This window comes from Oratosquilla oratoria, chromosome 12 (genome assembly GCF_046742065.1).
Source record: "Oratosquilla oratoria isolate Oo_2021 chromosome 12, ASM4674206v1, whole genome shotgun sequence".
Classification (NCBI taxonomy): Eukaryota; Metazoa; Arthropoda; class Malacostraca; order Stomatopoda; family Squillidae; genus Oratosquilla; species Oratosquilla oratoria.
This window is the reverse complement of record NC_134788.1, coordinates 49,070,823-49,084,228: the sequence shown is the minus strand read 5'-3', so window position 1 is coordinate 49,084,228 and position 13,406 is coordinate 49,070,823. Positions and strand designations below refer to the sequence as shown.

Below are 13,406 nucleotides of genomic sequence, written 5' to 3'. Positions count from 1 at the left end.
GGGACGAACCCCTTTTACGCTTATCGCCATTGTAACTATGAGAGAAATACGCTAATGGCAGCGACATGCAACTGTCATAAAAATTATCGGTTTGATGTCGCTGCCATTAGCGTATTTCTCTCATAGTTACAATGGCGATAAGCGTGAAAGGGGTTCGTCCCGGTCCTTACGCCACACCACTGGTGGGCTGGTCCTTGAGTAATACAGGAATTCGGATCGCCGTAATAAGTGATCTTCCTTCCCTCGGGAATCAGTTCGATTCCAGGTTTCAAGGATTTTATAGTCTCTGTGGTGTAGTGGTCTAGGGCGCCGTACAGGTAATTTACGGATAGCCGAGTACAGCGGGTTCGAGCCCCGCATGCAACTGTCATAAAAATTATCTATATATATATATATATATATATATATATTAGTATATTAGTATATTTTGGCAGTAAATTTTCTTGTAGACATGTCTGTACATATATATATATGTACAGACTATTATGGGAAAGGTGGAGGGGGAAGCACGGGTCTTTATCTGAATAACGAGTTTATTTCTGACTAGTTTCGCTTACAATAGCTTATAATAATGTATTGTAAACTATTATAAAGTATTTTTATGTTATCGGTATTAAAGCAATGATTTTTATTAACTAAAAATGTTTATTAGCATAATCATTAATACAGTGTAATTTTGTAGTTTGAAGTTATCTTTAAATGGTCTCTTCTACTCCAGCAGTAAACATTCACCGACCCCCTGATTATTCATCAACCCCCTGGCTATTCATTGACACCTTGGATGTTCCGATCGACCACTTTGAGAACCCCTGGGAATACTATTGTCGCCTGACCACGCCCTGATTCGTTGTGAGGTAGTTACTAGTTACGAGAAAGGGACACATGATCCTAACTAACCTAATTAAAACTAGCCTAGACGAGAAATAGCAAATGCTCAAGTGGGGGTTGGTGTGTAACGCAGCGGACCCTCCAACCAAAACAATGAGAAATACGATCAAATGGTAATACATAAGTAAAATGTATCAATCATAATCACAAAGAACAAGGGTACAAAATATAATGTGGTGAATTGGTTGAATTAATTAAGAAATTGAGGTATTTAATTTATAACATTATAATGCCTGTGATGACTTTGATCACGAGTCAATAAACTCTCACAACGGTTGTTGGGGAGAGGGGGGAACACAAATACCAAGAAGTAGTTACTGGAGGCCTTAAGACTTCCATCACTTCCATAGAGCAAAGAAAAAGTAATTAATAGCCGACGGGGCTGAAGACGACGGAAAATGGGAAGCACTAGGCAGTGTGTCACAATGCCAAACTTGTGACATTAGGTTGTTTGTTCTCTGAAGAGTAAACATTAATATAACATTCTTTCAGCTCTCTAATTATACTATACGAATGCATGTTGTATGTAACATACACAACGCGCTTGAAAAATCGTCTTCATTGAAAAATATAGTTGACAAATAAATACGTCTCATTATATTTTGTATATTTTGTAAAATATTATATTTCCTCTCCTCATTATACATATTTAATGCAGGACAAAATTGTCGACAATATTAAACAATAAATTATTTTGAGAATTTCAAATAGCTACTTGTGCAGTTATTAATATACTTCTTTTGTTTGCAATCTTCTTAGAGAACTGCCACTTCGTCTTCCTCGGAACGAGAATCCAATATCTGAAATCCACTCTACAAGTAACATAGTATTAATTGGATACAAACAAGTGGCATACGAACTGCAAGCACAACCGTCGTGTAGGTAACAAATAAGTGTTATTATGGACACTCGTCAATCTTGTACATGTTATTATTATTGTGTGGTAATGAGGCATTGTAACAGTTACAATGCCTCATTTAAAGTTAAAGGGTACACTCATGTCTACGCAAAAACAATGATTGCTTTTACGTGGACATGAGTGCACCCTTTAATTTTTTTTCGACTTTGCTTTTGGTTAGTGTAGTCGTAGGATAAAGAATATATATTGATGTATCATAATTTACAAAATTAATATTTAATTTTTTAATGCTATATCACGAAGGTGTGCACTTCTAAAAAAAAATACCAGGTTCATTAGTTGATGTTGTCTGGGTTTATATCAGTTCCAACCAGTTTTCACGACAATTTATTAGTAGTTCATTTTAAGGGCCCGAATAACAATAACTCAACAAGCTATTCCCACCGTGTGCCTTATTTTAGTTGTTGATGAAGCTGAGGTGGGGTGTGAGGGGTGAGTGTAACCTAACCTAGGTATATGTTACTTATGTAGGGATTATTATTATTATTATTATTTTTTTTTTTTTTTTTTTTTTTTTTCAGGCCTGTGTGTAGGAAAGGGGAAGTGTTCCCAGACAAATAAGTCAGTAAAAGGTTAGCAAGGATCACACAAATGTTGATATCTGACATCATTGATCGTTGGGCGGGTGTAGACCTCTGGAAAAATATGACCAAGATTTCTCTCTTATTATTATTGTTATTGTATCCTTCATCATCTAATTTTATCATCATTATCATCAAACTTGGGTGTGAGTGTGGCAGGGAGGAGTGGAGTCCAAATGCCCCCGGGTTAAAACATTCTCAGTGTGGTAGTACCAAAATGTCCCCAGGTCAAGTACCAAAACGTCCCCGTTCTGCAACGCATTTGTCTGTTCACAATGAAAATAATTGATAAACCATATCTAATCTATAATTAAGGAGACTACAACCGTGAATGAATGACCAAGTGTCTTCAATGTTGTGTACACATACAAAGTCATGTACATACTCTGTACCGTTTGAGATCAGGCGTGTAATATCTCATTAGCGGTCTCACAAATTACCGACCGGTATTGACCAGGGGGCATTTTGACCCAAGGACGTTGTGACCTGGGGACGTTTTGACCGGTAAGCGGAGGTAGAATGTAGATTGAAAGAAGTAAGTGACTTCTTAATTCTCTGTTAATTTTCACTTTACCAGCCTCTGGTTTTTTTCTAGTCTCTCTGTCATATCATTTTAATATTTTTTCAATCATCCATTTTCTTCGTCTTCTTTTAAGCTTCTTTGGTGCAAATTGCTTGTTCTCTAAACTTGCTGTACTCTGGTTAATGCCTCTATATATTTGTATATTTTCATCATACTTCTAAAATATTAGCAAGTAATATACTTTGTATCAGAATGTCCTTGAAATAGTATAGTACCCCATAACCTAGAAACTTAAATATTGTGTTGATTTATGTGTAAGACTACAAGGCACATAGATTCACACAAGTTACTTAGAACTCTTTTGTACTGGATGATTTTACTGAATAAGAATAATCCCAATTGTTCGCCTCATTGTAGTATTTGATGGAAGGGAGCGGTGAATCCAACATATCCTAAGTGTAGGTAGAGACAGGTTAGGATACATTGATTATAAGTAATTTACTTCTCACACAGAGGTATGAAAAAATCAACAATTTGTATTTTTATCTATAAGCTTCTGGTGGTACATCATACATATACCAAAGGCTTTTTCCCCCTTACATGGGGGGTATCCAAAAAGAAAAATGCATAGAAACCACTCCCACCCATTCCATTTCCTATATATTCCACTCCCCTCCACCCTCCCTCTCATCTTGGCACCTCCCGGATGACGGGTAATCCCTGCATCCTGTCCACTGCCCTGGGTCAGAAGCAGTGTCGCAAGACACAGCACATCCACAGCAAGGCCCCTTCATAAATTCAGCATCCCCCCTCTCCATCCCCTCATGCAGAAAAGGAGAAGACAGGGCTGCTTCAAAATTCTTCTCCCTTACCCCACATCCCCCAACTACTCCCCCTCATGCATCACAGCATCATCCATACACAACCCTTCTCCATTCACCCCTATCTTCTGTCTCTCCCGTCCTTCCTCCACAGACATTCCTCTCTTTCCTGATGCCCCTTTCACCCCATCCATCCATCTCATCCTAGGACACCCTTTCATATTCATTCATTCCACCTCTGCCTTCCACACTTTTTTTTTACTAATCTTTCTTCACTCATTCTTGCTATGTGTCGAAGCCATCCTAATACTGTTTCATCAACCCTATCTCCCAGCTCCCTTTCCACCCCTGTTCTCCTCCTCACCTCATTTCTCACTCTAGCCTAGTAAACCCTATCATACTTCTCAGACACATTCAAACTACTTCTCTCTTCCTCTCTCATGTTCCATGTTTCTGCCCTGTACAGTGCTGTTAGCACAATCACTCCTTCATATAACCTCCTCTTAGCATCCATTCCCAGATGTCTATTTCTCATTACACTTTTCAATCCACCAAGGCATTTACTTGCTTCTCTCAATCTACATTCTACCTCCACCCCCACTCCTCCCTTTCCTGCCACATTTGCACCCAAGTATCTAAAACTACCCACTTCTTCCAGTCTCTAACCCTTAATGCTCACTTCCAGCCTGCTGTCACTCTCCCCTTGTACATCTCATCACCTTACTTTTGCCCACATTTATCTTCCGCTTCCTTCTTTTACACACCTTCTCAAACTCTGTCACTAACTTCCTCAATCCCTCTGATCTTGCCATAAGCGCAGTGTCGTCAGCAAACAGCAACTGGCTCACCTCCCACTTTTCTCCATTTTCTTTAATCATCTCCAACCCCTGACCCACTACCCTTGCATTTGCCTCTCGCACCACCCCATCCATGTAAAGATTGAACAGTCAGGGCCACATAACACATCCCTGACAAAGTCCCACCTATACCTCAAACCATTCACTCTCTCAATTTCTAATCCTAACACAAGCTCTACTACTCTCATAAAAACTCTTGACTGCTCTTAACAGCTTTCCTCCTATCCCATATATCTGCAGTACCTCCCACAGTGCCTTCCTGTCTACCCTGTCATAAGACTTTTCCAGATCCATAAAAGCGCAAAAAACATCCTTACCTTTTCCTATTGTTTTCCTACATATATGTCTTACCACAAAAATCTGATCTACACATCCCCTACCTGTCCTAAACCCACACTGTTCCTGTCCAATTAATCCCTCTGTTCCTCTCCTAATCCTCCCAATGAAGACCCTCCCATAAGACTTCCTAACTACACTCAACAAGCTGACCCCTCTGAAACTACTACACTCACACTTGTCCCCCTTTCCCTTGTAAAGCAGAACTATACAGGCTCTCCTCCAGGCCTCCAGCACTCTACCCTCTCTTAAACAAACATTAAATAACCTCACCAGCCAGTCCACCATAAGTGTACCTCATTCAGACATTCTGCATGGCATCCATCCAACCCAGGTGCCTTACCTGCTATCATCATTTTAACAGCTGCTTTCACTTCATCCTTCCTCACACATCACTCTCATTTTCTTAGCGCTTCCCACTGCAACTACCCTTCCCTCCCTATCCTTCACATTTAGCAACTCCCTAAGATACTCTGCCCACCTTCCTCTCACTGCCTTCTCTTCCATTATCATCTCTCCATCTGCACCTTTTACCTTTTCTCTACTTGATTTGCCTCCTCTTCCTCTTTTAATTTCCTTCCAAAACATCTTTTTATTACTTTCAAAATTTTCTGTCATACTCTTACCCCATTTCACATCTCTCCTCTTTGCTTTCTTTATCTTATACTTAACTTCCCTTCTCTTTACTTTGTACCTCTCATACGATTCCCTCGTTCTTATTTGTAGCCAATCTATGAATGCCTATTTCTTTTCTTCTACACCCTTCTTTGCTTCCTCATCCCACCACTCGCTACCCTTCCTGCCTTCCTTGTTCCACACACCATCTTTGCACACCTTATGACTCCCTCCTTGAACCATCCCCATTCCTCCTCCACTCCTAGTTCTACTCTATCCTTTACTCCCTCCCATTCCTCTCTCAGCTTCTTCTTATACTCCTTCTTTTCTTCCTCATTTAAGCAGTTCACTCTAAGTACCTCCCTACCTTCCGCCCTTTTCCTCTTTCTCCACCTATTCTCCACTCTCAATTTACCTTCCACCAGAAAATGATCTGATATTCCCCCACTCTCTCCCCTCAGGACATGAACATCCTTAACTCTTTCTACCACACTCCTGGTCACCTCTATATAGTCCATTAATGCTCTGTCTGCCACCCTTCCATCCACCACCCTCTCCCATGTGTACTTATGCTTGACTTTCTTCCTAAACACTGTATTTGCTATCATCAACTCTCTTTCAAGACACATGTCCACCATCAATTCTCCACTACGATTTTTACCTGGAACTCCATACTTCCCAATCACTCTGTCTATTGGTTCATTTCCTACCGTAGCATTAAGGTCTCCCAATACAACTACATTGACATTTCTTCCTAATCCCTCTATGCACTCATTTATATCTACCCAAAGAGCCTCCCTTTCCTCTATGCTCTTCTCACTACTAGGCCCATATGCACTTACAAAAACCTACATCTCCCTTCCCAGCTTCACCTTCATCTACATCAACCTTGATGAAACCTCTTTCCACTCCACAACACGCTTTCTTATCTCTTCACTAACTAGTATAGCCACCCTTCTCTCTCTCGTCCACTCTTCACACCTGAGTACCTCCCAGGTACACTCCCAAACTCACACTCACCCCTCCCTGTCATTTTAGTTTCACTCAAAGCCAGCACATCCATCTTCTCACAAACATACAGCCTATCTCTTCCCTTTTACTCTCATCTGTACTAAATCCACGCACATTAAAAGACCCAAACCTTAGGGTATTGGTTGGAAAACTATCAGACGCTCTTATACCTTTACTTTTTTTTAGGAATGTCCCCTATTGGGGTTACAGGTAGTAGGACTCCTAATCCTATCCCCCGTCCCATTTTTTGTCGCCTTTTACGACTCAAGTGGAAAGACTTGGTGGTAGCATTCTCTTCCCCCACCCCAGGGTAGGCAAAAAAAAGGAAATTAATATTTAGAAAAATGGTACAGGACAGTAACAAGGGGTGGGGGGGGGCAGCATAACCGAGGGACAGTCCTAGTATAAAAGTGTCATCATTTCCCTATGAACAAAGTTTTCCTCTATCACAGACAGACAGAATGATGTGTGGCTCTGGTCCGTAGGGGTAGCCCATATAGACCCTAAAGTATCAACTGCATGCTACTTTGCCACAATAACATGCAGCCAATAACCCTCCAACCCTGATGTTAGGGGATGGGGGGTTCACTGCAAAAAAAAAAAAAAAAAAGATTGCTGTAAAAATGAATAGCAGATTCTCGTGAATCTCAAATGTTTATTTATGACATCCTTCATAGTTGTTGTTGTTGTCATTCCCTAGACTGTCCCCAAGGAATGCTACAGCCGAAATTGGGTTTTCCCACAAATCCTTTATAAAGTGTATGTTGTGTTGTTTGCGTGCATGATTGTGTATAATGCAGTCTTCCATTATGCGTTGTATGGTATGGGGTGAAGTGTTACATCCTGGGCAGCTGTTCACAATGCGGTCATCCAACCTCTTCTGGTAGCTTAGAAGTGCTGGGTGGTGGCCGCACCGCAGTCTGGCCAGGTGGACTCTGTCCTTTTGTGGGAAAGAGGATTCAGAAGGGTGGATATCGGGGGGTCTGGCATGCAGCAGTGTGTTGTCTCTCAGTGTGTTAATGGAGCGGTGAGTGATATGATTATGAATATGTTTCCGGAGGCTGGTATTTGGTGGTTGTGGAGGAAGAGAAGAGAGTATCTGTGTGTGATACAGGTCTTTGGGTGTTGTTTTGATGTTTCTTGGTGTGTGTGGGTGTTCTGCTATGTAGTGTAGCGGGTGTGATGTGTTTGTGGTGGCTGCGGCAAGTGTTTGTGTTCCTCTCATGTAGTGGTGGTCCTTGACTTTGAGGACTTTTGTTTCATGGTGTAAATGGTCTGTAGGTGTTGTATTTGTGCAGCCTGTAATTGCCTGTAGGGCTTTGTTTTGTATGATTTGAAGGGTGTTGTGGTGTGTCTCACTGAGATTAGGAGCCCATGTAGGACTTGCATAATTCATTACTGAGCGTATGCATTGTTTGTATAATGTTGTATTAAATTCTTTGTTTTGTCCAAATGTTGTTCCAGTGATTGACTTAAGTGCATTAAGTCTAGGTGTGCATTTGTTTTTTATGTTTGTAATGTGTTGTTTGAAAGACATGGATGTATCTTATGTTACACAAAGAATTTTTGGTGTGTTTGAGTGTGGTATTAGAGTGTTGTTGATGTAGAGATGAGGTATGTATTTATGTTCTTTTGTCCAGTTGGTGAGAAGTGTTGCTGTAGATTTGGCTGGAGCTATTTTGAGTCTGTTTGTGATGAACCATGTGTTGAGTGTATCAAGGTATGGCTGGATTATTTCTGCAGCTTTGTCTGAGTTACGATGTGTGCATGTGATTGTTATGTCATCTGCGTAGGAAGAGATTTGTATTTCTGAGGTGTCTGGTGTGGGTAAGTCATGCATGTATAGATTAAAGAGTGTGGGGGATAGAACAGAGCCCTGTGGTATTCCATTCTTAATGTTTCTGATGTGCGATGATTGGCCATTATATGACACATAAGCATTCCTACCTGCCAAATAATTGGCCAGCCATCTTTTGGGGTTATTGTGCATGTCTGTGTTATATATTTTATTTGTTAGGTTGTGGCGGGGGATAGCATCAAAAGCTTTACTAATGTCTAATGTTATAAGAAGTGTTCTGTGGTGTGGTCTATCTGAATTGATGCCATCTAAAATTGTTTGTGCGAGGTTTATCAGAAGAGTGTTTGTGGAGTGTAGTGGCCTAAAACCGTGTTGTGAGTCAGCAAGGGAAATATGTGGTGTGACAAGTTGAAGTATTAGGCGTTCAATGACTTTAGAGGGGGTGCAGAGAAGTGTGATTGGGCGGTGCGATGTTGGGATTGTTGGGTCTTTGTTCGGTTTTGGAATGGTGATTATTTTACCATGCTTCCAGATGTTGGGTATAGTGTTGTGTGAATAGCTGTAGTTTGCAATGTTTGTGAGTGCATGTATACCTTGTGATCCAATATGTTTTAGGTGGATGTTACTTATGTTATCAGGGCCACAGGCAGATGAGTGCTTGAGATTATGTATTATGTGTTTTGTCTGACTGTCTATGAAGGGTGTATAGTCTGAGTCTGTGGGAAAGTCTTTCTTACATCGAATAGTGCGTCGGTCGTCAGGGTGAGAAGTGAGATGGCTTGTCTGTGGAAAATGATTTATGAGTGTGTTTGCTTGTTGTCTGTTTGAGGGTAGATTGTCTGTTGTTGTGATTATTGCTGCATGAGAGTGCGTTGTGTTACTGTTGGATAGTGTAATGCTGTTGAGTGTTTTGTACAATTTGCTGGTGTTTGTTTTGTGATCAAGTGTATTGATAAAGTTTTGCCAATTTTGTGTTTTTTGCTCATGTATTTTATTGGCAATCACAGTGTTTAGTGTTTGTATTTGGTCTGCTATGTTTGGAGGGATAGGTGTGGGGGTATTGTGTTTAAGCGTGTCTCATTGTCTGATGAGGCCTTGGATTTCTGGTGTGAAGTTGGGGTTGTGTGATTTTCTATTGCCTCTAGGGATGTATCGCTTGTCTGCGTTTTGTATGATTGTATTAAAAGTGTGCACAGCATTGTTTATGTTTGTGATTGGTGTGCTGTTAAGTGTTTCAAAATGTTGTTCTGTCTCTTCAGTAGAAGCTTCCCAATTAGCTCTCTTGTGATTGGTGTATGTGTGTCTGTGGCCAACTGGGGTGCATCTTGTTTTGGTGGTGATGATGATTGGAAGGTGGTCAGAACCAAGGGGTCCGACCACTCTCCATGATGTTGTTGGGGTTAGGCAGGGGGAGCAAAAGGTGATATCAGGAGAGGAGGGAGTGTAGAGGGCTTGGTGTGCGATATGTGTATGATTATGTGTGTTGTTCATGATAGTCAATGAGTCAAACTGAGTCTGTATATCAAGCCCTCTGTCTGTGTCAGGGTTGTCGACATACCAGGCAGACGACTTAGCGTTGAAGTCATCACCCATGACCCAGTTGGGGATTGAGGCTAGTTGGCTAAATTGAGGCCTGAAGGTGTTTGGAAGTGTGGGGGATGATTGGGGGGGGGAATGTACATGTTAACTATTGTCAGTGTTGATTTGTTGCCTGTGCAGATTCGAATGGATTGGATTTCTGTAGTGTTATCTGTGGTAGGGAGGAGAATTTTGGTTGTGGCGCTTGTGTCCACAAAACAGATGGAGTGGTGGATCAGGGTGATGAGTCCACTGCCATTGCCGTCGGTCCGGTCTTGTCTGATGGTGGTATAATTATGAAATGGTGTTTTGTGTGAGTGTCTTATTTTTGTTTCTTGTATAATTGCAATGTGTATGTTGTGTTGTTTAAGAAAGTATTCGAGTTCATGTTTTTTTCGTGTTAATACTGTCAATGTTGTGTTGTAATATGTTATGTTGTGTGTTCTGTGTGTGTTGTATCTTGCTGTTTGGGGTTGAGTTGGGGTGTTAACGGGGAAGGTATAGGATCTGGGTTAGAGGGGGGAAAAGAGAGATTGGGGACAAAGGAAGTGGAGTAATGATTGGGGATAAGGGCAAAGGGAAATTAGGAGTGGGTAAGGGTGCTGGCTGTGGTTGGGGAGGTGGGAGTGGGGTCACTGGAGAGCAGGTAGAACATGTCCAAGTGTTTGTGTATTGGTTTGTGTCAGCAAGTGTTGTACAAGTGAGGTGGGCCCAGTTTTTACACATACTGAACTGAACTGAGCCCTTTGTCTGTCTGCCCGAAGTAATGGGTTTAGAGCATGTTGGGCATGTGTATTTTGTGGTGGGCCCAGGATTGCTCTCTACATCTCTGGCTAAAAGTAGAAGAAGAGGGGTGATTGCCGGAAAATCACCCCTCGGTGCAGAAAAAATATAACATTGCATGTTGAGAAAAAGGATTGTGGTACTCCCCAAGGCAGTTGTAGCTCCTGTGTAGTGATCCTAAATGAAAATTTGACATAGATTACTTATTTCTATGTTATTGTATCACACATTATACACCAATACCTTTCTCGTGTCCTCTATCTCTTTGTAGTATTTATTCAACAACATCAGTGTTATTTGCTCAACCTTCTATTTCTTATTCCTTTAAATTTCTTCTATGATACGAGTTGTTTGTCCCCTTCCCCTACTGTATTTTGGTTAATGCCCTGCTGTAATTGTATATGCTTGTGTTCCTTAAAAAGTTAGATGTCAAACTTATGATATATTTTTTTTCAGGTCGAGGGTAAATATCATCATTTCATTGGAAAAGGGTATCCAAAGATTCCTTCAATTTGTCATATAACAAAGAGAATCCTGTGTGGCGTCTGTGACTTACCTGTCTCATGAGTTGTCTTTAATATCATGATATGATTCACACTGGAGAGAAACTTTTCCAGTATCTTGCCTGATGCAGATTTCTCAGGAATTAGTGTTCTTGAATAACAAGTGACGTCCCACACTGGAGAATACAAGACTTTCAATTGTGACCTGTGTGATGCAGCTTTCGCACAAAGGTATGATCTCAAACAACACATGATGACCCACGCTAGAGAAAAGCCCTTCAAGTGTGACCCCTGCATTGCAGCTTTCATACAAAAATGTAGTCTCAAATCTCACACAATGACCCACAATGGAGAATAGCCTTTCCAATGTGACTAGTGTGATGCAGCTTTCTCAAAAAAGTGTAATTTCAAATATCACACCATGACAGACAGAGGAGAGAAGCCTTTCTAATGTGACATTTGTGAAGCAACTTTCTGACAAAAGAAGGGTGATCTCAAATGTCACATCAGGGCCCACCCAGGAGAGAAGCCTTTCAAGTGTGACCTGTGCGATGCAGCTTTTTCCACAAAACGTTCTCTCAGATACCACATGATGTCCCACACAGGAGAGAACCCTTTCAAGTGTGGCCTTTGTGATAAAGCTTTCTCACGTATGGGTAATCTCAAACAACACGTAGTGACCCACTCTGGAGAGAAGCCCTTCAAGTGTGACCTTTGTGATAAAGCTTTCTCACAAAAGGGTGATCTCAAATATCACATGATGACCCACACTGGAGAAAAGCCTTTCAAGTGTGACCTTTGCGATGCAGCTTTCTCGGGAAAGAGTCACCTCAAATATCACATCATGACCCACACGGGAGAGAAGCCTTTCAAGTGTGACCTTTGTGATAAAGCTTTCTCACTGATGAGTACTCTCAAAGGACACGTAGTGACCCACTCTGGAGAGAAGCCCTTCAAGTGTGAACTTTGTGATAAAGCTTTCTCACTAAAGAATAGTCTCAAAGGACACGTAGTGACCCACTTTGGAGAGAAGCCCTTCAAGTGTGAAATTTGCGATGCAGCTTTCTCACTTAAGAGTACTCTTAAGAATCACATAATGACCCACACAGGAGAGAAACCTTTCCAGTGCGATCTGTGCGATGCAGCTTTCCAAAGAAAGACTTATCTCAAATATCACATGATGACCCACACAGGAGAGAAACCTTTCAAATGTGACCTGTGCGATGCAGCTTTCTCAAGAAAGGATAGTCTCAAATATCACATGATGACCCACACTGGAGAGAAGCCCTTCAAGTGTGACCTTTGCGATGCAGCTTTCTCACAAAAGAGTAACCTCAAACCTCACATGATGACCCATACTGGAGAGAAGCGTTTCAAGTGTGACCTCTGTGATGCAGCTTTCTCACGAAAGAATCATCTCAAATATCATGTGGGTACGCACAGTGGAAATTAACCTTATTTGTCACGCGTCGACCCATACTGGAAGGAAGCGAGGTAATCCTTAAAGATGGCGGTTTTGCTATTTCATCTAACTAGAAAATATTTCGGTTACAACATTCTAGATTTCCGTAAGAACACCTCAACAATGTGTCAAACATTCGTATAGTATAGGCTTAACTTCTCCATGTTCGTCACTTAGCTTGTTACTCTGACACAAAAGCATTTTGATATTTGGAAACTTGAAAAACAAAAGATCGTAACCGAATTTGTCTCTACTTGAACCAAGTAGCATGCTAGCGAGAATACCTAATTGGGGTCTTTATTGTAATTAAGTTCATTGAAGAGGTACCTGATGGAGGTTATAGATGGGTTTGCTGTAGATGGGTTTGCTGTTTATTTGGATGACCAGGAGCACGGTGATTGTGCATTTTCCATGTTTACCTTCTTTTTACGCTGGAAAATAGTTTTGTTTATAATTGTTGATATGTATGTTTCACAAATAAAGATATGTATATATAGACATGTTTGACTTATCACTTAGCAGGCTAGTTTATTATCATTATTTTATGATGGAGTCCTCTTGTGTATAGATAATTATAATGATAATGATAGTAATGACAATACGCAGCGAAGCGAGGATCGACGTCATATTTTTCTGGTGTTTGATCAAACATTTTGGTGTTTTATGATTTTTTGTTTTATTTGACCAAATGACAAGACATCTTGTCATCGGAGTTGAATGGGTTAAGGGAG

The 13,406-nt window shown here is 41.0% G+C and overlaps 1 protein-coding gene across 7 annotated transcripts; it reads left to right on the top strand.

The window, feature by feature from the left end:
- Positions 1-837: 837 nt before the first annotated feature.
- LOC143031688 (uncharacterized) lies at positions 838-13,144 on the top strand. Of its 7 annotated transcripts, none has more exons than XM_076195840.1 (4): positions 838-854; positions 1,648-1,766; positions 2,329-2,379; positions 11,167-13,144. In XM_076195840.1, exon 4 carries the CDS (start codon positions 11,803-11,805, stop codon positions 12,664-12,666), a length of 864 nt encoding a protein of 287 aa, XP_076051955.1. In that variant the 5' UTR covers positions 838-854; positions 1,648-1,766; positions 2,329-2,379; positions 11,167-11,802; the 3' UTR covers positions 12,667-13,144. The 7 variants fall into 7 exon arrangements, with proteins under 7 accessions (XP_076051955.1, XP_076051953.1, XP_076051952.1 ...); XM_076195838.1 differs by having other exon boundaries at positions 1,648-1,770; XM_076195837.1 differs by lacking the exon at positions 838-854 and adding an exon at positions 1,142-1,334 and having other exon boundaries at positions 1,648-1,770.
- Positions 13,145-13,406: the final 262 nt, after the last annotated feature.